General features: G+C 37.7%; 1 protein-coding gene across 3 annotated transcripts in view; it reads right to left on the bottom strand.

Moving 5' to 3' along the window:
- Window positions 1-6,416: 6,416 nt before the first annotated feature.
- znf236 (zinc finger protein 236) overlaps window positions 6,417-25,584 on the bottom strand; it is a 107,738-nt gene continuing 88,570 nt past the window's right edge. For all 3 annotated transcript variants that reach the window (XM_015377202.1, XM_015377204.1, XM_015377205.1), the window contains exons 31-32: window positions 22,522-22,695; window positions 6,417-7,479 (exon numbers count right to left, since the gene is read on the bottom strand). In XM_015377202.1, coding sequence (XP_015232688.1) covers window positions 7,310-7,479; window positions 22,522-22,695 — 344 coding nt within the window. In that variant the 3' untranslated portion in view covers window positions 6,417-7,309. The remainder of the gene's footprint in view (window positions 7,480-22,521; window positions 22,696-25,584) is intronic.

Here is a 25,584-nt window from a genome sequence, read left to right as displayed (position 1 = left end):
GAATAAAAAAAAAACACATAAACCAACCCTACCATCTGTGTTTTCAGTCTGCTTTGTCCTCCTAACATGACCACCAGCCAATGGTGCATCTTTAAAATAAAGATGAAAAGGCATAACTAGGGAGCAACAGGAAGTGATGTTACCGGGTCAAGGCAAACAAAACGTACGACATATTTTTACTTTTATGAAGCCAGAGTGTATGACTCATGAGATAATCACTATTCATGCCAAGCTTTCCCAGCTGGAGCAGATAAAGCATTCACTACTCTGGCAGATGAAGATTCGGAGGATTTATGCATTTTCATCACATTGTGTGCAACGGCTTCCTGTGGAAGTGAAATGCCTCTTGGTTCATTTTAGCTGTCAAAAACATTAAACACTACAATTTCAAGATTTCAAGTTTTATTTTTATTTTTTTAACATTCTGGATCTAATTATTAAAAAAGAATAATGAAAAGTAGAGGCATCTGTGAGGGATTTAGTTTTCAAAAATCCAAAATTTATAATGTATACATTTAAAAACCTATAGCATTCCTGCAGAGAAGGTTCAACTGAAGACAAAGGAGGGTGGCATTCAAAATGAAGCAGAAGTAGAAAACTTTATTTGCATTAAAACTACTTTTAACTTCATAGGGATCTTATATCATCCCAAAACGGAAAGTTAAACACAAAGAGATTTGGACATGTTCATTTAAATGAAAATGCAAATCAAAAAAGTGTTTTGCATTTGCATTCAATTCCTTTTTTTTTCCTGATCGACGTAAATGAACCAACTGCCTCCATATGCCAGCTTAATTGGGATTAAAATCATCTCAGGGACAAAGAAGCACTGCAGACAGTGTATGAATTTGTGGAGAATTTCTCAAGCAGGGTTCAGTTATTAAACAAAATCCAAGCCTTTAGAAATCTTAATCAACTCAGTTCAGTCCGTGATCTGAAATTGCAAAACCAACCCAGGTATGGTTGTCCAGTGAAAGGCTAAGTGAGGAGAGCTTTATAATCAGAGAAGCATTGAACACATCAATGGGGACTCTGGAGGAGCTGCAAAGATCAACAACTCCAGTGACAGGACACTGCCGATTTGTTCTTTATGCAAAGCTTGGAAATAAATACATGAGGAATCAATTTTAAAGCTGGTAATGTGACCCAGGGTAGATGTGTTAAATGAAGCACATTAAAAATTATCTTTCTTGCCAACATACAAAATGCTGTGTGGAAAAACCTACCTGCACATCACCCTAAACTCACCATCGCTGCAGGGAAAGGATGTAGGGGCAGCATCATGCTGTGATGCGCTTATTAGCAGAGACGGCAGAGCTGGTCAGAACTGCTTGAGAGAGGGATGACATTAAATTCAAAAAAAGAACAAATCTTCTTTTTATGAGGCTGTTTTCATTGGCTACCAGCAGGGAATAGCCAAATTTTGACTAGACCATAGCCTAAAAACGCCAGAAAAAGAATATGACACCAAACATAAAAACAGCTGTTAATGGAGACACTTCAAAGATGATTAGCTGTGATTACAATTATTGTTTTACAAAATCTGGACTTGAGGAGGCTGCATACAAATATGTATAAGTTTTCAGGTTTTTAAAATTGAAGATATTTACAAACATGTTCTCAAAAGAACCAAGAATTTCGGTTGTAAAGTGAAATAATGTGGGAAAAATGATAAAGTCTGTAGTTCTTTTGCACTAACACAGCTGCAGAAAGCACTTAAGAACGGTTAATTGTTAAAAACCCAAAGGGAGATCTGCTTAGGCTGCGCTGGTGAGACAATTACTGCTCATTTAGTAGCTGGACTGCATCCAAAACAAAGATGAACTGCCCAAATATATGCATATCCAAGGAAATTAAGGTTAGTCACTCTCTGATGAAGTGCTCTTTCAGATTTGTAGTCAGCAAGAGAATTCCTTTCTCCAGAGGCGGAGCCGTAATACTACGTCATGAGAAAATATGAAAAGCTCCAGAATGCACCTTTGACCTTGAAAAAGAACAAATCAACATAAATATAATCATCTTTGCCAGTAATAAATCTTCAACCATTCTGCAATCAACTTAAAAACGATATTAAACTGATCATTGTTTCATATATCATGTAAATAAAACCAAAAATCAAAATACAATAGAATATATATGCTTAAAACAGCAATACATCCTCAGCATTATTTAAATCCAAGTCTTGAGCTCATTAGTATTTTCTGTAATTTAGATAAAAAACACAGTTAAGTACACTCCAAATGTATTCATACCTCCTAATGTTTGAGGTTGTAACTCTTATTGAGTCTCTACATAATGCTTCCAACCCAAATCTATCAGTATGAACAATGTGAATTAACTTCTTTCATGGAAAAGTTTCTTTGTCTTCCAGTTTGAAGGAGTGCACTGGTACTTTGGCCGTTTAGACCTCGAGGTTGCTGAAAAAAAAGAGAAGAAAAAACTTTCTTTCCCTTGTCTCTCTCTCTGTGTAGTTTTGGTTACAAGGATTGATGTTTAGGCCCAGCAGTCAGATCGATGGATGGATCTGCTGCCAAACTTTTAAAAGCGCTCCAACAAACTTTCCACTGAAAAAAATCCCTTCCTTCCTTTATATATATATATATAAATGATTGATGGCATATTAAATATGTGTAGAATATATAATCCCAGGTTAAACCAGGTAACATTGTTACTTTTAGCCATTTTTTTCTCTTTAACATGGACAAATGTATCCAGAGTTCCCAAATATGTTTTAAGTCATCCCTTTTTAGTCATGAATGATTCAGTTTAGGCTTAAATAATTAATAAAAAGCAGCTAATAGTTAGCATATCGCAGATATCACAATTGTTGACCCTCAGATAATTAAAGCATGCATGCCCAAAGTTGGTCCTCAGGGGCCGCTGTATGGAAAGTTTTACGGTTTCTGTGCTTCAGCACAGCCTATTTCCATTGTTAGCTGATTAACAGGCTTTTGCTGAACTACAATCATCAGAATCAGCTGTGTTGAAGCAGAGAAACCTCTAAAACCTGCAGGACATGTGACAGACTCTGCATCACCATATCAATGCGTTTTTTGTACCATGTTTTTCTCCCACATTCTTCACATTTGATTACCGCTGCACTTTTAGGAATGGAAATGTCACGAGTGTCATGTACAAAACGAAATTTCGTTTTGTATACAATCTACCGGTATGTATACAAAATGACAATAAAAGTTGTTTTAGTCTAAGGATAATGGCCCTTGGGGACTGACTTTGGACATGCCTATTTTAGAGGTTTTTCTGCTTTAGCACAGCTGATTCTGATGGTTGCAGTTGCAGTTGCAGCAAGCGCCTGTTAATCAGCTATTAATGGAAATCAGCTGTGCTGAGTCAGAGAAACTTCTGAAACCTGCAGGGCAATGGCCCTCGAGGACCGACTTTGGGCATGCCTGATTTAAAGGAACATTGTGTGAAATTTTTCTGTTTTTTTTTTATCACCTGTGTATAATTACCTCCACTAATAATCAGATACATTTTAATACTGAAAAAAGAATTTTATATTAGTTTATACATAAGGCTGGTCACCCGTTTGCGTAACGCCATGACAGTCTGACATCCTGACAAGGAAAGTCTGCACTACTACAGCACAATGCAGGACCATGCATATGCAGCTGCACCACAAGAAAGTTTCACCATCCCCAAGAAAATGAAAAAAACTATCTTAAACTAAGAAAAGCGAATACATCATGAAACAAGGATAAACATCAGACAAGCCCTGTCAAGGTGGAAGGAGCTAATTAAGGAGAAAGGTTTTAAAGGAGACACTGAAGTTATCAGGTTTCTCCTTGACCTGTAAACTGTACTGCCTTAGTTAGCATAAAGCTAACTTTTTCCATTCGATTTAATTAAAGTGTTTGTCCTTACTATAGGAGGCTCAACAATAAATCCTGCAAACATTTACCAATCCTGTTGGGTTTAGTGTCTTTCAAAGCCACGATAAACCTCGGCTTTTTGTCTCAGTCAATGCCAGCTTGTAGAGGCTTTACTTCATCATAGAATACATGGTTTAGAAATCGTTCGAGTGAAATATCCCCATTTCTTCCCTTGATGGCAACAATTCTTAAATATACCTAAAAGCGGATGAAGATCTCTAGGTGCTGCTGTGGTAGGCCAACAGTCACTCAACACATTTGAAACACTCCTATTCATAGACACTCCTAATAATAGCTCAAACTAACTATCAGATGAAGCAATCTACTGAGAGCGGCTAGACTAATGGCTAATTGAAGATTTTCATTACAATTTGCAGTTCACTTCGTTCCTGAGAGAACACAGCAAAAGAAAAAAAAAAAAAATAGGAAAAGAGAAGCCGATTGGATCGTTTTTTTGGCTCTTCGGGTAAAAGGCCCATTTTTATTCCCTATAACAGTCCCTGCAGGCTGCTTTCTGTCTCCACGGCTCTGCATCTCTCCACATCCTGATAATGTAATCTATGTCGTAAGGATAAAAGATTTAAAGCTCCCTGACCATTCGTGAGAATATAGTAGCCCAGTGACCATTTTCAAGGAGTTTTACAGGGCGTAATTATCAAGCATCCTTATCTCAATGATTTCTATATGAAGGCTGAGGGGTCCTATGGGTGAGTGGCCATTTTAGAAGGAAGGACAACTGTGAAATGAAGCAGAAGCAAATTGCTCACACCAGCTTAACCTGAAAGTGCTGTTTTTTTTGTAGATAAGCCATTAGTGCTACTTGCTCAGTGAATGCCATGCTGAGACAAAGCAGAATACTTGAGGACAGACTGACTTTACCACTCAGAAGCCCAGTGTCCAGAAATTACCTGCTTCATAAGGCATGTCAGAACCACTAGTCAGAGGGAATATATATGGGTTAAAACCTTATTTATCCAGACAAACCTTTGGAAGGTCAATCAGACTAAAAGTATTGAAAGTAAAAGGCTATTAGAAAGAAAATCTGGCACACAGCAACGGAGCAGCACATCTGAATATAAATGTTTAATAGATTCTAGAGCATGAATTGTAGAGGACAGCTTACAATGGTAAAGGAGAGCTGCTCTTAAGGCTATTTATTATGCTGAGATGATGGTTTGTGACCGAAATTACAAGGTGAATGAATGCAATGCAAAGGATATGGCTGTTTTTTAAGGAAAAAGACAAAAAGAAAACATAAAAATGTCATTCTTTTTTGCATGTTTTTCCAGATGGAGCTAATTAAGAAGTGAAACCCTTTGGATAGTTTGCTCTACCAACAGTTCATAACTGTAAAGTTGAAGATGAAAAAGCTGGATAGTTTTCAAATGTTTGAAAAATAAAAACTAGAGATATATAAAGCGCATCTGTATTCAGCCCAAGTCGATGCTTAGCACCACATTTCTCACAAATAATTTCTCCAGCACAGCCTCAGGTGTTTTTTTTTTTTCTTCCTTCTGTTGCCTCTGACAAAGTTTTCCTCCAGGATTATCCTGCATTGGGCTGCATCCATCCTCCCATCAACTCTAACACCTTGATGGCATTGTGGGGCTCTGCAGCGTGGGTTTTGGATGCAGGCCAAAACACCATGTTTTCCTGTTTGTTCAAAGCACCTCCTCCTAAAATTTGCTGTTTGCTCTAAAGGTCTTCTGCAAAACTGTAAAGGACCCGTCTTGAGGATTTTCTGCAACAATGTTTTCCTCTTGCTAATCCTCCAAAAGAATCCCTTATATGTAACACAATGCAAACCGCTGGCCTCTTAGTTTCTTCCACCTGTGGGGTTGAGCTCTACAGCTCCAATCAGTAGGTTTCTTTTTCTTTACTCACCCAGCCTGTTTAGATGGACAGCCATCATCTAACTCTGCATCAACAGACTTTAATGAATGCCTAAATAGGATTACTGAAAAACTTTGCTTCATCATTTCTTAATAAGCTTGAGAAAAAAATTTACTACCAGATTAAAAAATAAAAACTGCATTTTTATCTGGGATTACCTGTCGGTGTTCTGTCAGATGTGCATACTTGGTCAGTTAAGTTTATCTCTTTATCTCTTTAGTTTTGTATGAAAAATAGACTTTAAACTACCTCAACAGGCATGTATACCTTCAGTCATGTACAAAAAAACGACTTATTACTTTTTTTTGGTGTTATTTTGAAGCGTATGGCGATCTGACCTTAAATAGTTTTTTTGTACATGACTAAAGGGATACACGCTTGTTGAAGCAGTTTAAAGTCTAAATTTCGTACAAAATTAAATGGATAAACGCAAATCTAACATGTTGACTATGGGTATGCTGGTCCAACAGAACACCGGCTCTACTGGCTTAAACCCCCTAATTCCTTTGTGATCTCAAATGAATTAGGAATTTAAACTCAAATGTTAATATTGTTTGTATTCAAGTTAGATATTTTGCTGTTTTTCCTTTGAGCAACAAGAAACACTGCATTCATAAAAAAATTTCCTTTAATTTGAAGTTTAAAATCACCCATAGAAAACAGAACTGCAAAAGTATTGTCTCTGTAAAGTGCCTTGAGATGACGTGTTGTGAAATGGCACTTTATAAAGAAACTGAAATGAAACTGGAAAACGACCCCCAGAAGTGTACCATCTTAGCTTTACTTTTACCAAAATGACATTTATCCAAATAATCTGTTTCCCAGTGTGTGTTTTTTTTTTTAGAAAATATATGCCTTCTGACAACAATATTTACACAATTAACTACAGTGAATAAACTTATTTCAGTCCAAACGATACAAAAGCAAATAACAACATCTTCATTCAGTAACTGAATCCAAATCAGTGCCTTCACAGATTCTTTAAGTCCAATTTTTACAGTGAATCTGGAAATGATATCTCACATCCAGGCGGAATATTTACACTATAAACATGTCAAACATAAGTGACAGATATATTGGAACCAGCAGTAACTGGTCATGTCTGCTGTTCCTGAAGCTAATGCAGCTGGCCTCGTCCTCTCCTCTCCTCTCAGTCTGTTTGATCGGGAATGGAGGGACCAGACTCTGCTTCTCCGCGGGGCTGTTCTTGTCGAGGGTCAGCATCAGAGGGACTTCCATCAGCTGAGGGGTTATCTCCCTGGGAAGCCTGAGCCGATGGAGCCCCACCTCTCTGGAGGCCGATGACAATCACAGACTAGTCAAACGGATAAAAGTCATTAAACCCTTCCAGAGAAGCGGAGAGGCACGCTCCCTTTACTTCAATGCTAATTGTGATAAAACAGCAGGAAGGCGGATGAAGCCTTCCTTCTAAGTGGAACTAATTTAAAAAGTCAGGAAGCTTTTCTTTTTTTTTTCCCCCTAACTCTTAGTTCAGCAAAGTTTTGCTGCTCAGCTGTGAAACTTCATGAGTTCATGACACTAGGCAGTCCTGGCGGGGAGTAGTCAGGGGAACAATTGTGCCAGTCTCCGGCGGATTCAGGAACCACTTCCAGGTCCAGCTCAGGTGTTACTTCAACCCGAGGCGCCGGCTCCTCCTGGCCCAGGGAGACGTCTTGGATTTGACCTGTAAGGGCTATTTAAAAAAGAAAAAAAAAGGGAAATGGGAGTAAATTTGCATGACAGTTGCAGTGAAATAGTCACTGGAAATAAAAGGGCTCTATATGCTGCAGGAGAAGCCCATTAACACTCATTCACAGAGCAGCACTGGCAGCTCTCGGTCTAAAAGAGATTTGCTGGAGGCCATCATGCAAATGAGAGCATCTGTCAAAAAGCAATCTTCCTCTCCTTGCTAAAACATTTGTTTTAATATTTCACATTCTTCCTTTTTTTTCTCCTCTCCCTATGAAAACAACACACACAGAGCAAACTGAGCGTATGAGTTGATAGATGTGAAACAGTCTCATTGCAAGTTGTAAATATGGCAGGAATCATTCAACTTAAAATAACTTAGCATAAAACAACAGTTTGGTTCAGGCTGGGAGCTTGGGATGCTGTTTCTCTGATGCTACTCGCCACACACTGAATTGAATTTCACAGTAGGAGTCGCTTTTATTATCGTTCTGTCTCTTTGCTGCGGATCTGAAACCCCGAATCTAATACTTGCCACATTTCTGGAGGACGAGAGAGAGAGAGAGAGAGAGAGAGCAACAGAAACAAACACAAAAACCAAAGCACAAGCAAATTGATTATGAAAACAGATAACTCCGACAGATAAAAGAAAAAAATACTACAAAAGAGCTCTGTAATACTTAAAAGGAACTCCTGGCTTTTTAAAAGTCTCTAAAAGGTTTTGTTTTCTGCTTTGATCAATTATTTGGTTCAACTTAATGGTCACTTTTTATAATTTAAATGCTTTGAAGGTTTATTTTATCGGGTTAATAGAAAGAAACTAACAGACATTTTATGATATTGGGTCACCAGTCCAATAAAAACAGGTGCTGAGAAAAAAAGAAAATACAAACAGAATCTTATTGTCCCTAAGGAATAAAACAGCACTAATTTCTCAAATGAAGTACCCAGATACAAACAGCATGCTAATTGATCCACCATAGATAAACATACACTGGATAACAGTTTTTACAGCTCTGCAGATGCAAACAGTCCTGTATCCCATGCAGGGCTGGGACTCTGATCCCTGTTAGCTCCTCCTCCTACCAACTTACAGACATTAAAACATCTAAGCCTGCAGTTTTTTCTGTTATGTGGAAGATGAGTCTAAGATGCTAATCTAAACCTGCCTTGAAAACACGAGCTGCAACATTTCTGAACCTTTAGCCTCTCTGATTAACTAATTAGCTGAGCGTGAAATTATACATCAGATTTGGTGAGAAGGTATGTTTTCAAGTTAAATATACTTTGCACTTTAAACAACAGTAAACCTTGTTTGATTTATTCAATCAAATTTAAAGGCAAAGGACATGGAATTCTGCAGTGGTGAACAGGCTCTATGGAACAAAGTGAGAAACAAGCAGACAAAACCAGATCAAGTTGGCGAAAAAAACACTAGAGAGATAAAAACAAAACAAAAAAAGCAAAACACTACTTCTTTGAGAAGTTTGGAAACAATTTCTAAAATCAGCCCTTCCCCCACCAATGATTTTAAATGCATTTTAGTATTGCATTAGTGGAACTTGATGGAAAGCAGCCAAAATCAAATCAACTTAATCATTTGCAAAATAGGGTGTTTTGGCGGACGTTTTTAAATTATTTGCAACAGAGGAAATGCATTAAAGAGGAGGCAGAAACCCAGAGTGTTGGGCACGTTACTTTGAAAAAGCAATTAGGTAGATTACTTGTTACTAAAAAAGGTATCGGCGTTAGTAACTTTCAATGCTGTTACTCCCATCACTGGAAACCCATTTGTCAAATAAGTTCTGATGTAGCCAACATTTACCTCTCCTGACCAGTTTTTTGGCGTTACCAAGTCCCGCGTTACAGTAACCATGTTAATTTTCCATTAACTAGCACTGTAACTAATTACTTTATAAAAGTCAGTAACATGTTAGTCATTACTGCACCTATAACAGATTCGTTATTCGTTATTTACTATGTCTAAATAGGGACTAGAGTTTCCTGGTGTAAGAACATGTGGTGCATGCAACAGCTATGTGCAACTTCAGCATGATCACAGAGGAGAGATGGTGGCAGAGATCCACTGATTCAATGACAGTGTTCCTGCTGAAAAAGAGCTAATTGAAGGCTAAATATGACTGTGATTGATCACTGTGTGCAGGAACATTGGCTTTATAAACGTCTGTTAGAAGCTAGAAGTTAAAGAAGCTCCGTCCATCATCTTAACACTGACTGACAGCTGCTCCCTTTAATCAACACATGTTCGCCACTTTATCACGGCTATAATGTTTTTCCTTGCATGGTTTACGTTTTCTCACATAAAAAATCCTGGGATCGTAGTCACCTGCTAGTTTTTTTCCCTCCTGGATTATAGTTTTTATTTTTGTAAAATAGCTTGAAAAACATTATTTTTCAGCTTTATACCTATTTTATAGCTAATTGAAGGCTGTTACTGTTCAAAAAATAAATTCCAAAAAAATTTTATTTTTATTTTATTATAAACAAAAATGTCACCACATCTGCATAATCATGCTGCAACTCACGTTAAAAACCACACACACCAAAATAGTGCAGATTATTTTTAGATGTATCAGATGTGCAAACAGTTTACTTAATTACTTCACTGCTTAATTATTAACAACACCTTATATTCGATAATTGACCCTCTAGTACAGGGGTCTGCAACCTGCGGCTCCAGAGCCACATGTGGCTCTTTGGACCCTCTACAGCAGCTCTTAATTGTGACTAGAATGTTTAAAAAAACCTAAATAATGTACTATAAAATAAATACCAGCCTTAAAAGCTTTAGTGGTTTTATAAGATGGATAAGAAGGACATTAAAAGAACCAGAAGTATGCTTTTAGAGCCATTTTTCTTTTAATTAGCTTTTAATTAGAGTTTATTTTAATAATATTTCAAAAGCTAGAAATACATAAGTTGTTGGTTATTTATGATGACAACAAATTGCCTATACGAGATATTAACAACAAAAAATTGGTTGTTTTTTGAAAAAGTCATACTTTGCAGCTCTAATCAACTTTTACTTGGTCAGACTCGGGGCAAAATGGCTCTGTGATTATGAAAGGTTGCAGACTCCTGCTCTAGTAGAACGTAAAATTCCAATAACAAGAAAGTTTTCCAAATTCTTTGACAATTTAAAACTTAAAAAGTAAATACATAGCAACTTTGGTTGGTAATGAGTTTTATTAATTGAGCAGTATCTGAGTCATTAAAGCCTTCTTCCCACTGAAAATGGCGCGTTAACGAGTGTTTGATGGTCGATGCTGCCACCAGTGTGACAGAAATCAGGAAAGTAAACTGTGAAGAGCAAAGTTTAAAGGCTGATTTATACTTCGAAATTAGGTCCTCTGCATAGGTGTCATGGTGAACACAGAGACGTCCCTGCCCCCTCCGCAGACACTCTGCTGCACCTCTCCCAAATTGTGGGTGTCCGCAGACAGGAGGCCCTTAAGGAAGCCAGGGAATAGTCAGTGTGCTCTATTGTTTTGCTCTTTTGTCCTTCCAAATCCCTCGCACCAGTGCTGCTACATGTTTATCGAATCTAAACAAGGTTGATTCGGGTTGTTAGATCAGAAGCGACTGGCGCTGCGTGTCGTCATTGACCTGGATCTGGTGTTCCCCCAGCATGCCAATCGGAGGTGTTTTTAACGCGGGTTTCTTGCTGTGTCGTTTGACACATGAAGACATGTGTCATTGAGCTGTTCCCACTGCCACTAAAAGTCCTCTGTTCCAGGCTTAAAATGTTTTTTTTTGGCCAGTAGGAAAGGGGTATTACTCAGTTACTTTTTTGGAGAAGTAACCAGCAACGATAAATAATTACTTTGTTGAAGTAACTTACCGAACACTGCTCATGACTGATCAGCTGTTTCCCTCACCGGCTTACTTAAAGCAGCACTAGAATGATATTTCTTTCTTTCTTTTGACATCTCTGGATGACATGAGCTATCACTAATACTAGCCGACATGACAAAGTAAGTACAACTCAGCCAATGGCAACAGATTTTGATCCGTTACTGAACAGCCGTTTGTGCTAGCTAGTTAACTCTACTTCCTGTTTATTACAGCCAAGTTTACCTAAACATATGTCGACATTATGCTTCACAGCAACTTGTTAATTTCTTCCAGTGGATGGAAAAATTAGCAATTTTTTTTTACATTTTAAAAGTTTTCTCATAATTTGTATGACTGGATGAAAACACGGCTGTAAATGACATCACTCCTTGGTAAGGATCTTTACCATATATTCTATAGAATAGAGTACCAGTATCATTGCACTGTTACACTCAAACAAGGGTCTACTTGCATTCTCAAACTAATAACAATACAATGTACCCCTTTTATCTTCCTCTTTCAAGTTGAAAGAGGAGGATGTTAAAAGGGTCTTCCAGTGTCAAAATGGTAAGAGAGCTCTTGATAGCGTCTCCGTATCTAGGTGATCCCCATCTTCAGCCACATCTTTGACAGGTTTATGAAGCAATGTAAGGTTCCCTTTTTTAAAATCTTCAGTATGAGCCCGCAGCTAATAAATACACCACCAGAAGCTCAAATGACTACAGGCCTGTTGCTCTCATTCATGTCTGTGGTCATGAAAAACTTTGAGTGATGAATCGCTCTGCTTTTCTTAGGGGGAGTTTATGGCTTTCTGCCAAATAGTAGGCAATCAAATGAAATACAGCCACGATCACAAACAATTACAGGCTTTTAATGAGGGGATGTATGAGTCACAAATCCAGGAAGATTGAGTAGACTGATTAGCCTAATATGCAGCCATCTCTGGCCCATCCAGACTGGTGTGGTTTATTTGTAGTAATTTTGGTTATTATGTAAGAGGAGTGTTTTAGTAGAGTTTAAAAAGAAAAATGTACTTTCTTTTCTTCCCTTATGTTCAGCGACCTCATTATTACTTTAATTAATCAGTATTACCAATGCATGCTTACAAAGATAAACAGCATAGCTGCTCGATCTGGAGTACTGGTAAAATAAACAGCATACTTATAGACTCGGTTCATTGTGAGTAAAATTGTACCAGGTAGGGAATTGTTGTTCTACATTACTTCTTTTAATAGGATTCAATCAGAGGATTGTAAATTATATCACTTGATAATTTAGTTTTTAGCCAGTCAGTTAAAAATAATGTTTCTTGATTTCACTAAGTGCTCCATCCTTTACAAATTTTTATTCAAATATAGGCTAACATGAAAAATTATTTAATTTTGTTATGGGAGACATGTTAATTTGTTTAACTTATACTCAAGGGGGTTTTCTTGAACTAAAACTGGAGGAGAACTACTTCTACATCCGATGACACGACAGAAAAAACGGCAGAACTTGGAAGCAAAATGTTTGTGCATATTACCAAGAAAAGGAGTGTGTGTGTGTGTGTGTAATTGTTTATGTTATTTAGGACCATTTTTGGTATATTTACTAAACTCCTGGGGACCAACAGGCCTTATAGGGTCTGAAGGCTGTTCCTAATGTGGAGCATCTCAATTTTTAATGTTAGAGAGTCAGTTTAGACTTAGACAGACTTTATTATCATTTTGTACACCCAGAGTGTATACAAAAATAAATTTCGTTAGAGGTATGGTGTGGTTGAACTTTGGGTTAGGAATACACTGACAATGGTTAGGATAAAAGTGAGGATTAGGCAAAAATGCAGTAAATAAAAAAAATATGAGAATGTAAAGTCCTTATATGGATAGAAATACAGACTGTTGTGTGTTTGTGTGTGTGTGTGTATATATATATACACACACACCTAAAGTCTATAAGCCAGCGATGCTGATTTTTATTAGTTATTGTTAATAAACTTAGTCTTGGTCAAAATAGATGGCTCTGATTCTGTAAACATATTGAAGGAGGCCAGTAGTTCCTCTCTTAAAACCCAGGAACTATTTAGTTAAAACCCATAATTTGATCATTTGAATTAAATCAATGACTTAACCTCATGCTACTTTGTATCACGACACAAAAGCCCCAATTCTGATTTTACTGAGACCAACCTCAGAAAACACAGCAAGTTTGGCTTGCATTTCAACACTAACAAGGAGACTTCGAGATATTATTCAAACCGTGGGGAGCAGGATGCTTTTAAACTATCAACTACAACTGAGTGTTTTGTTTTGTTTTTTTTTTGCAAGAAAAATAGCAAATAAATCACTCGGCAAACATGCCTCAAGGTTTCCCTAAATGAATCAATCCACAGTTCTGCACTTTTCAAAGTCTAAACTTTTAACTTTATTCCCAGTGACACATGTATAGACAAACTATTTTTTTTCCTTCTGTGAATCTGGTTAAGACTTGTATCACCTGCATCTATCTGGCCGTACATCTCCACAGTAAGTACAGCACTGTTAGGTAGTGCATTTGTTTAGGGAGAGCAGACTTTTTATGAAACTAAAAGCTTGATCTGTTTTCATGGGGGCCCAGAAAAGCATGAAATAAAAACAGAGCAAGGGATTCAAATATATTAAGAGAGCTGCATGGAGTGAAATTTTTCTTCAATTAGGTTTGATTAAAATTCTATGTCTTATTAGGTCAATATACATTCAGAACTTAGGAATTTTACACATTTTTGACTTCACCGTTTTCTATAGAATCTGAATAGAACTCAAGAAAAACTTATAAATTTAGCTGTAATTTTTTTTTTTTTGTATTGAAAAAAATAATTTAAAACTGGGATCCTATCTCAATCCCACTGAAGCTATCACCTTATTGATTTTAAATAATTAGTAAAACAGAATTTGCAAAGAAAAAAAATGAAATAGATCCAAAGGACCCATCAGTAACCATGTCTGTTCTGGTGCATATCACCATTAGAATTTCTTTGAGTATTATGTCTTCAGCACAGTGGCCATAACCGGGCCCAGGACATGATCTCCTGGGGCACTGGCCCCCATTGGCCCCTGTCTAGAACCGCCCATGGGAAGGGACTCATAGATCATGTAATCATGCCTGTAGTGTTGTAGGTATGAGTATAAAGTTTCTACTTTGCCGTGTAAGCGTATGTCTTTGTATTCATGTGTACAAAAAATTTAATGGAAATTTGAACGTCAAAATGAATGTATATTGTCATCAATTAAAGACTCCGTAAATACCGGTTCTTTATTTTATGACGACGTGTGTTCAAACCCTGAACAAAGTGAAATACAACTGTGACCTTGATATACTAAGTTAGCTTTGTTCAGCAGTGAGACAAATAGAAGTTGTTGGAAAAGTAGATGGAGGGAAGGCAATCATAGAAAACAAGAAAAAGATGATGAAAAAAGAGATGCTGCAGAAGACTGTTTACAGGTGTAAGTGTAGAATGTGTTTTTATGTGTATATTTTTATGCCCGCATGAGGGCACATGTGTATGTTGAAATGTGTATATACTGTATATGTATTTTCTTTTCCTTTCATTTATTTGTTGTATTCTTTGTTTTGTTTTTAAAATATATATTTTTCAGGACCCCAGAAAGAATAGCTGCAGTATAGCTGTAGCTAATGGGGATCCTTCCAATAAAACTCAAACTCTAGACTGCAGCAGAGAATAATCTCCCGTTGGGCTGTTGGCTATAGAAGTACAGCCAGTGCTACAGTAGCATGGCTTAAAAGCAAGGTTTTAAAGCGGAGTTATGAAGAACCAGGCATTATGATAGCCCAGCCAAGTTCAGAACTAAAATAAACTGAAAGTTTGCAGGTTATAAAGATGCAAATGCTATGTCTAATCTAATTAAATAACTAGCTCTCTAGATATAAAACGGATAGATACATGCAAAAGAATCATATCTGTATTTGCAAAGAAAAGTGGATCTGAAGAGATGAAACACAAATGCAATAAGGACAACCAAAAAAACATTTCACAACTTTCTTTACACATCTTGATTTGACAAAGTGTATGAATAATTTAGCAAAGGACTGGATGCATATATGTAACCAGGGAATACTTTGGTTTGTTTAACACTAAAAATGGTCAGAGGGAATTAATCTTAATAAAGAAGAGAGAAGTATTGCATTTTTGCAGAAAATATTTCATGACAGTATTATCAGGAGAAATCAGCAGAGAGCAGAGCTTGGCTTGTGGAGGGAGAGGGACAGTCTGGGATAGTCCCAGAGCCTCCTGTGTGTATTCTGACATGTCACAATGTGATTCAAACACCATCCTTTGTAGAGAAGAAACAAAATTAAAGTTCCAAGCAAAGTCACATCAGCTTCACTTCACAGCAAAAAGGCCTTTGAAAGAAGAAAGCAGCCGTTCCCTCTGGGAGCTGGGGAGAAGAATCAGGTGCGTTATAGGGCTGTTGAGCTTGATCAGTCATACGGGGCCTTGAATCAGAGCATTAATGACCCGTTATTCCAGGTCAACAGTAAAAGGTAAACTTGCCTCGTCCTATGATGTCATCACAACGGATGACTAAAATTTTCTCCTGCTGTATTTACTGACTTGGTTATATCATGAAGTCCTAATCCAGCTTTGCTATACTAAGCCCATAGAATAAGCCAGTGAGAGACGAGGTTTGCATGGCGTACGCACATCGCCACGCACATCCGCTGGGGGGCAGCTTTACAATTGTCCAAATATGATCCGACTTTGCTTAATAAAGTTAAGTAGTCGACTTTTTAGTGAACGCTAATGGTAAATGGCATATACTTATACAGCGCCTTTTTTCAAGTCAGGTAACTTGACCAAAGCGCTTTACACTACATCCATTCACCCATTCATGCACACACACACACACACTGATGGTGGCAAGCTACATTGTAGCCACAGCTGCCCTGGGGCTCACTGACAGAAGCGGGGCTGCTGTACACTGGCGCCACCGGGCCCTCTGACCACCATCAGTAGACAATGCAGGTGAAGTATCTTGCCCAAAGACACAACGACAATGAAAGTCGGAGCCAGAGCTTGAACCGTCAATCCTTCAATTTCAGGTCAAACTCCTACATCTAACGCCACTGTCGCCCAACGCTAGGGCTGAAAAAAATCAAATAAATCTTGATTAAGCGATTATTGAAATAATCGTCAACCAATTTAGTAATCGATTAATTGTTAACTGAAGTGTAGTGACTCTAAAACGTACCTTTAGCTGACAGAGCAACCTATTTAGAGCATATAACATATATAAACATTTTGCATTTAAGATAAAAAAAATTATAATCTGTCAATATGCTCTATCCAGAACTCCTCAACTGTAAAATTTTTTAGTTTAATGTTGTAAAGCCTTCATTAAAGAATCTTTGGCTATCCGATTATAAAATCATAAAATAATCGATTAGCGAAATAATCATTAGTTGCAGCCCTACTGAACGCCCTAGTTCTGTTTGAAAGCAGGGCTGCTTTTGCTCCTTTATGCCCATTTTTTCCTCGCTGCACCAGCACAAAAGTGAGGTACTGTGAAATCGCTTTTGACACGACAGTTTTATATGTTCTTTTGCTTTTTTGTGTAAGCTAACACCAACGTCTCATGCTGTTTGAAAAACATAGCAGCTTCCATTTCACCACTAATCAAGGCCAGTAAAGACATCCTGCTGATATTGTGGATATCAAACATGGACTTTATCTGCTGCTTTGTTTAAGTTCTGCAGAGGATAATAATGAGCATGCTTCTACCCTTTGTCTGGAATCTGTTTCAGTGTGGATGGAGGAACGTAGTTAATATTGTTAGACTCCGTGAAGAGCTGTGTTGAAGGTTAATGTTACTGTAGCAACAAATGAAAAATCAGGAGACAGACGTGCAGTTCTCTCCCTCAAGCTGCTAAAATGTCGAACAGTGTCTCAGATCATGCACTGTTGCTGTTAGGAGTTAGACTGTAATTACCAAGTTTGGGCAAATGAACAATATGACTTCCTCTTTGCTCCGGTTAGCCACAGTATTTATTTTAACAAAACTCTGAAATCAACACATAAACCTTGTTAGAGTAACAGCAAATTCTACTTTTTCTCTTTATACCTGAGAGCTTAGCTTTAAACAGATGCTGGCCTGAATGTTGTCCTATTTGTAGAAGAATAAGAGACAAAAAAGGTGCAAAACAACAAAAAGGAAAAGCACTGATTTACCATCATCAGCTCCAACTTACATACAAGCTATGTATTTATTTTCATTAGTATTATCAAGTAAAGCATTTTCATGTGGTCTCAGATAAATATTTTTGCTCTAAACTATCTGGATGTTAAAAAAAAATAATAGTTCATAAAATAGAGAGCTAAAAAGAAACGAGTGAGCAAACTAGGGTGGTTTTCTGTAGAAGTCCAGCAGAGTCCAGCTGTGAAATGTCTCAATTAAACAATGTGCAAATCTAAGTCAGAATGGCACATATCAAAACACTTTAATGGTCTTAAAATGAAACAGAGGAAAATTTACAGACGGAACGAAAAACAAAAGAAAGCAGCAGGTCTTCCAATTACTTCTGTTAGTTTCAGCTTATTTCAGGGAATTATCACTTTAGAGAAGATTGGGAGCAAAAGTAATTTAAGGGAGAATTTGATTTTGTTTGTAAGCAGAGGGTCACGAGATTATTACGAAGCAGTCCTTCAGCTCAGCCCAGCAACAACGACGGTCTAAGTGACATTAAGGATGATCAATCCGGCTACATAAGCTAAAATGTTTTATGCTGATATTTGTTAAAAAGAAACAAAGATCAGGCCAACAGAAAATGGTTCAAATATATCCTATATATAAGGATGGAAAATATCCACAGGGTGGTTTCTGGGGGGTTACCCTGCTGCTCAACATGTACAGTTTTTATTGCTGGATGAGGCATTCATTTCCTCCTACTTAGGCCTCCCACTGTGTCAAGCCTCTCTTGTAAACAAATACTGAAGAGAAATGTTCCATGGCATCACGAGCAAGCAGCCAGGCTTTCATGACAGAAACAAGGAAGAGATTTTGTGGTTATCTACATCTAAAAACAGATAGATCACATCAATATACCGACACCGCTGGAAGCCCTCAGAGCAAAACCGCATGTACATCTGAGCCGCAAAATGAAACGTAAAAATAAACATCCCTTTCCTTTCACTGGCTGAGAACAATACAGGAGACACTGTTTTCTGTTTTACTTCAGTAAGGATTCATAATCTTTTTTAATGAAGCATACGTAAACACTGTGTTTCTACATTTAAGCAATTCTTCAACCTGAGATGCAATAAACATGTATGGCTTCACCTCAGTCGAACACTTTAACCTCTCTGCAATTTGATTGGCTGTGCACGTCTTGTCACCATAGCTCCCAACTGTCCTGCAGCCATCTAATACACCTCTGAGCACACAGCCTGGCAAGTTATTTAGCATTTAAAGACAGTGATCTAATAGACGAGTACAATTTGAGCTGTGCGTCAAAGAAGAGGAGCAGTGGAAGGAATGCTATACAACAGCTCTACGCCGAGGTGTCAAGTTACGAAGTTCATATACTTCATTAATTGACACAACTGTTCTTAACTACACTTTTTAGGTATCTATACTTTACTCCATTACTTATTTTTCTTCCTACTTCTACTCATTACATTTTCACATAAGTATCTGTACTTTCTATTCCTTGCATTTTTTAAAGAAACGTTACTCGTTACTCTTGGCTTCGGTTTAATGTTTATAAATATTTATTTCATGTGCTCCATCCAATGCAGATCATTGGCTCCATCCACATCTAATGAAAACTAGTGTAATTGGGTTCATTGGTTAGCTATTCTTCAAATTCGTACTGACACCGAAGGAAATCATCAGAAGCCAGCAGATGTTTTTCAAACTGTAAACGTCAATTGTCTATGCCATGCTAGGTTTATATTAGGATTTTATTTTGTATTCATTTGGATTCTTTACTAACTTCCAGGTAACATATTTATGTTGTTTTTTTATATTGAATGGAAAGAATACAATGATAAGAATTAAATTAAAGGATTAGGTAAAATAGTCTTTATTTTATGATTAGTTATTGTACGTTCCACTTTTGGACGATCAATACTTTTGACTGAGAGGGGACAAATGGCCCTAAATGGTACCCAAGTCAAAAAAAGGTTGGGAAAAACTGATCTGTAGCAAAAACAAGCTTTTCACATGAACCAGAGCTGGTTAATAATTATTAGAACTTTGTTGATCTCACATTGGAGACATTCACCCTCTGCATTTAATCCATCCCCTTGGGGAGCAGTGGGCTGCCATTGTGCGGCGCCCGAGTACAGCGTAGGGTTAAGGGTCTTGCTCAGAGACCCAGAGTGGAGGCTGTGGGGATCGAACCGGATGCTTGCAACCTTCTCAGAGCAGAAGAAAACTGCCCTACTCACTAGGCCAACACTTCCGCTGGTTTCAGCAACTTTTCTCATATCCTAAGAATAAATGTTGCAGCCATTTTCTTTTCTGGCAATAAAGTTTGGCTGAAAATATGCTATAAAAAGTCAAATTGGCCCGAAATTCTTTGATCAAAGCTTGCAATCAGCAGCTTGATGTTTAATAGCGGGAAAAAAAACCACGAATGCTGAAGTCAGTGTCTTTTCTGGCAATCATATTTAGACTTAGACAACTTTTATTGACATTTTGTATACACAGAGTGTATATAAAACTACATTTTGTTTAGTACAGCTCTCAGGCACTCAATGAACATTTTCATTCAATAAAGTGCAGCAGTGATCAAATGTCAGGGTTCCCGCGGGTCCTTAAAAAGTCTTAAAAGGTCTTGAATTTAACTTGCCTTATGCTGTAGGAACCCTGTATTCTTATTGCTGCTGGCGAGGGCTATTATATAATTGTTAATGTCAGCTCCTGTAACTACTCAATATCTGACTCATTTTGTTAAAGGCTGAATGTTCCATAGAGGTGTTTGTAAAACTGTGCTATGCTACTATATAACTGATATCCATGTTCTCTAATTAAATATGTGATCTTTTAATTAGGCTGTTCTTCTAATCACAGACATTAATCAGATGTCTGAGGAGGGTAGAAAGAGGTGGAGAAAGAGCGGAACAAGCCGTTTTTTTTATTATCGGTGAACAATCTTAGAAAATGGTCAAATATGAGACTATTTTATAATATTTCATTGCTTTTTTTACCAATTTAATAATTTAACAGTTTCTTATTTGCTTTATTAAATAGTCTAAGCCTTAGTACATGCTGTCTACCTGCATAAACAAGACATTTTTTACTACTTATTTTTCTGTATAAAAGTGAAGAAAAGAAAAACAAAAACAGAAGATCGTCATAATCCGTGAATTAAAAGTTTAAGGCTCCTCACTATCATTTACCTCTTCTACTCCTCTGTGTGTGACCGTGAAATACCTGGAAAAATTGAAAGCGGCATCTTTTAATCCTTGAGGAGCCTGTCCCTTATTATCTTTGACACTTTAAAGAACTGCAGCTCTAACTTGACATGTTGAATTGTCCGCCCCTTTTCTGCTCAGAGCCTCTGAACCAAGGACTTCGTCAGGTTACTCTTTAAATAGAACGGATATCTCAGCACCGCTCGCCACCACCAGTCATCTTCGATAAGCGGCTGTCAGACTCCAAGGCCGAATGCTTACATGGGTTTGATGATCATGTGTACCAGAGTTATCAAAAGGTTATCCGCAGCCTTAACCTAAATGGTTACACCATCAGAAAAAGGTAAAAAAATATATGATTATCATTCACTGAGTGCCTGTCTTGACAGAAAAGGAGGTTTAAAATGAGCAGGGTGTTAACCCGTCTGCCAGCACAACTTTCTGTGATTTATAGAGAAGCTCTGAGGGGAATGTCTATGAGGGTTGCCTTTGAAAAAAAAAACAACCGCACTCAGTTTTCCACTCCTTGACCTAAAGGGCTAAAAAGGCACTTTTAATGTTTAATGCAAACAAGGCAGGAATATCAGAAAGCAGGATGAACGCCAAAACATGCAAAAACTAAAAACTGTTTATTAGTTAAGAACAAGAAAAGAATCATATTCCCCGTTTATTCGACCACAGCAAAAAAATCTAAATCATGTCACAAACTCTGCATCATAGTACATTCAGACCTAAAGCAGCAAGAGCTGCAAAAACACACAGGATGCTTCATTTTTTATGCTTATATAAGTTTAGTTCTGATGCGCGGTTGAAGCATCTCTGCTGCTCTGTCTGCGCGGTGGAAAAAGGGGGTCTGATGCGCGTTGGGCGGAGCTACAGTACCCTATCCTTTCTTTGTCTGTAACAAGGGCAGCTATATTTGCTGTGATCAATGGGTAAAAAGTAGTTTTAATCTATTTTGAAGTGAGAAAGACCACCTGAAAACTTCATCTGTGCAGTCAGTTCATCCGGATTATCATCCTGCCTTCAAATATTATTTCTCTGTCGTAGCTGCTCAGACCCCCACATTCCGGCGGTGCGCTGTCACTAGGAATCCCATTCAACAGCAGCCTATGGACAAGTCGTCTTTGTGGTTCTCCACGGCGGCTGGAAGGCGTTTTTCATGTATGTAATCCAAACTGCAGACACCAGGATAATAATATCGAACATATTTTGCTGGCAGATTTTTGCATTTTAAGTAAATTTAGGAGTTAATAACCTGTTTTAGAGGAGTGATCATAGTGATCCGTATCAACAGCGATGTGTCTCGCTTCTGCCAGCTCCCACATCAGCTTCTGTGATTCTTTGATTTGCCGCATTGCGCAGAAAAAGTTCAGTTTTTCAAACTCATGCAGCTGCTGCGTTTGCTCAAAACGCGTTGCGGGATGTTTTGCTGCGCCTTGATGCGCGTCAACCATTGACTTAGCATATAAAGTAGCTGCTTCTGCTGCCTCTGCTGCTTTTGGTGTGAACGTAGCATCACACTGATAACACCAAACCAAAAATATTGCATATTTGCACCATATATTTTAATGCTCTGAACTTCCATATAAATGCATTTTTTGGCCCATGTTTTTTACTCCCACAATGTTTACATTTGATCTCTGCTGCACTTTATGGAATGGAAATGTTAATTTATGTCTGAAAAGCTGTACTAAATGAAATGTTGGCATGCATACACTCTGTGTATACAACATGACAATAACAGTTGTCTAAGTCTAAGCAGCATTCAGGAGTGCTTGTTTGTGAGCTCACCATAGCCGTGGGATCTCTTCATGTGGTATTTCATGTTGCTCTTCTGGGTGAAGCTGATGCTGCACACCTCACACTTAAAGGGCTTCCTCCCAGTGTGCTTGACCATATGGACCTGCAGAGCGCTCTTCTGGTTGAAGGCCTTCTCGCACTGGTTGCACTTAAAGGGACGCTCGCCTGCAGCAAATCACAGACAGCAAATCAACATGCAGCAGCATCATTTTTATAGCTCATTAAAAAGGTCCCCGATGGAGATATGATTGTTTGCATTTGGGTCAAAATAAGCTGCTAATTTTGAAATGTGGCAGCTTGAAGGCAGCTATTGGAGAAATCAGTCTCCATTTCTCTTTTAAAACCTCAGACGTTTTCATAATGCTAAGAATTGTTTGAAAATCTCAGCAGTCAGTAAAAATCAGTCGTCCATCAGTCACTAAAGACAGCTTGTTACCAATAAGAATCCTAATTAGTCAGTAGCTCCTTCCCTGATAATCCAGCTGTCTGCCTGCATAGATAGAAGCCATATTTACTATTGCTTACAAATCAAAATAAAATATATATTGAAACATTTTTCCATGAAATACCTGCCTGTTTGTTTCTATTAATGTTGCCATGTCTTTTATCATTGTTTAACTAAAGTACTCCTGTTGCTAAGCTTAACAAAGGCACTGATTTATATATAACAATGAATATCAAACATCTGCTGTTTATTGACCTTGATGGTGCACAGAGGAACAGCAGTGACGTGAACCGCTCCGCAGACGGACAGAAAATGTTTGGCATCTTTTAATTCATGCAATAGGATCTGATAATATCTCTAACTAGGAGAAAAACAAGGTTTTCCATTTAACAAATTTAAAATGAACAGTAGGAATATTAACTTTTTTTTTAGTGGGGGGGTGTAAAGTCAGTTATGAGATATTTATTCAGATTTATTCCCCTTAAGTATAAAAATATGGAACCATTAGATGAGCTCTGAACCGGTTTTTCAGGTCAAAAGGGATGAAAGAGACGACAGAGTTAGTCCTATGAAAAGCTGAATATATATAAAGTATTTAAGAATAAATAAAACGTCCTTGTTCGTAAATGTGCTCTACCGTAACCCTCAAACGGCATCCTTTTAGCTCAACTGTTTAAACTCTGTTAAAGTACATGATTCCCTGTCAGATTGATTGAAACAACTATTAATTAATTAACTTCTAAGTAAAATAATCATTCCAGCGCTAGATAATAAACTTTCTGATGACATTGTTGAAAATGGGAAAGTCCAGAGAACACACCATCAGATGCCATAGGCGTTTAATGAACTTCTGCAATAAGCAAATGTTTACAAGTGAAGAGCTGCTCATTAAAAGTTGTTCTTCACTAGAATAAAATCATTAAAACAATCAAATAAATAAACTAAAACTCCTGGAAAGTGGATAACATGGTAGCTTAATCTTGCTACCTGGACAGTGAGGATGATAATAAAGGAGGTTTAACAAGGTTAAAGCTCCCTTTGTGTGTGAAGCTGCTTGAGCAGCAAAAGTAAAAAAAAAAAAAAAAAAAAAAAAAAAGTAATCACATTTGCAAGTTACTTCCTAGATCATTTTAGACCACTTGGCTGCAGAGGCTCAGAAAATAACAACACAAACTATAATGTTGTTTTATCTGACAGCTGGTAATTCCTGTAAGGAAAAATGAAAGCACCAATCATCTGCTTTACATATTTTACTGCTAATCAGTGTCCAGCTCTTAGCAATCATCCATCCATAGATTACAGCAAGGACAGCAGACACTCATATTTTCTATTCTATTACACATGTCAACATTGCTCAATATGAGTTCTCATACAAACCAAGCATTACATAAATGAGATGATTAGTCAGGACCACCCTCTCCTTGCCCCTCTCTTCTCAAGCACCCTCAAATAGGTGAAGTTCATCCTTTCTTAGCCGCTGACAGATTTGTAATTACACCTTTTTTATTTTTTTTTTCTCAGCTCATCTCTCTATAAGGTTCAGTTTGAATCTAGTAATGATTTGTTATATATAATCAAAGTTGAGCATTTGGAAACTGGTAGAGCCGCAGCAGCAGCACAGAATCCTGTTGCTGCCCCCAGTGAGGAAACACACGGACCGAGGCGCTCTGCGGCCGAGTCCATCAGAGGAGATGAAGCTACAAATCAAGTCCTCTCTGTTTGGTGTCGCCTGGGAGTGAAGCAGGTAATGAGACAGAAATCAATCTTCACTGACCACACTGCACTCAGCCACCCCGCCGTCTACAGAGCCACTGAGCTGGTTGAGTTTTTCTTTGAAACCAGAACACATTTTAGATTTCTGCTACGGCAGAAAAGGAAATTAGATGAAGAGTTTTAAGAAATAAAAGAAAAAAGGCTCTTGTTTAATTTTGGAGTTATTAAAAACGCTGTCTCCTCACTTCTGAGTCAATAAAGTCCCATTAAAAAGCTGGAAACGCTGATTACAAACCCAATTTGGCTAATTAATTATTTAGGGACAGAAATGCAATTTGGCTTCCACTCAGTATTCCACAGAAAAAAACAATTGATTCATGGTGGAAAAACTTTTTTGGGTTTAAAAAAATTCATTTGATACAGCAAACCTTAACATTCTGCTCCAAAAACTCTACAGTGATTTAAATCATATCTAGAAGGGAGCAAGCCACGTGGAGTGAGCAATAAAGTGAATTCTAACCTTCTGAAAATAAACATAGGAGTTCCACAAGGCTCCATTCTCTGCTATTTTCATTGTAAACCAATTATCCACCGGATTCATGTCCAGCAGCTGGTTTTCAGATGTATGCTGATGATGCTGTGCTTTACATGCGAGGGAAAACTGTCCAGGCAGTTTCTGGTAAACTGTCCAATTACCTACAGAAAGTGGTGGCGTAGTTTCAAAACGCAGGCCTATCTTTAAATGCAAATAGTCTGTTTGCTTTACCTCAAGAAACAAGCCCATAACTGAACAATTAAATCTATATATAAGCGATCTTAAAATCTTACAGGTATGAGAGATCAAATATCTGGGCCTGGATCTAGACTCCCAGCTTAAATTTGAACGCCACATAAAA

This window comes from Cyprinodon variegatus, unplaced genomic scaffold (genome assembly GCF_000732505.1).
Source record: "Cyprinodon variegatus isolate N-32 unplaced genomic scaffold, C_variegatus-1.0 Scaffold149, whole genome shotgun sequence".
NCBI classification, from domain to species: domain Eukaryota; kingdom Metazoa; phylum Chordata; class Actinopteri; order Cyprinodontiformes; family Cyprinodontidae; genus Cyprinodon; species Cyprinodon variegatus.
This window is presented reverse-complemented; position numbering and strand designations above follow the sequence as displayed.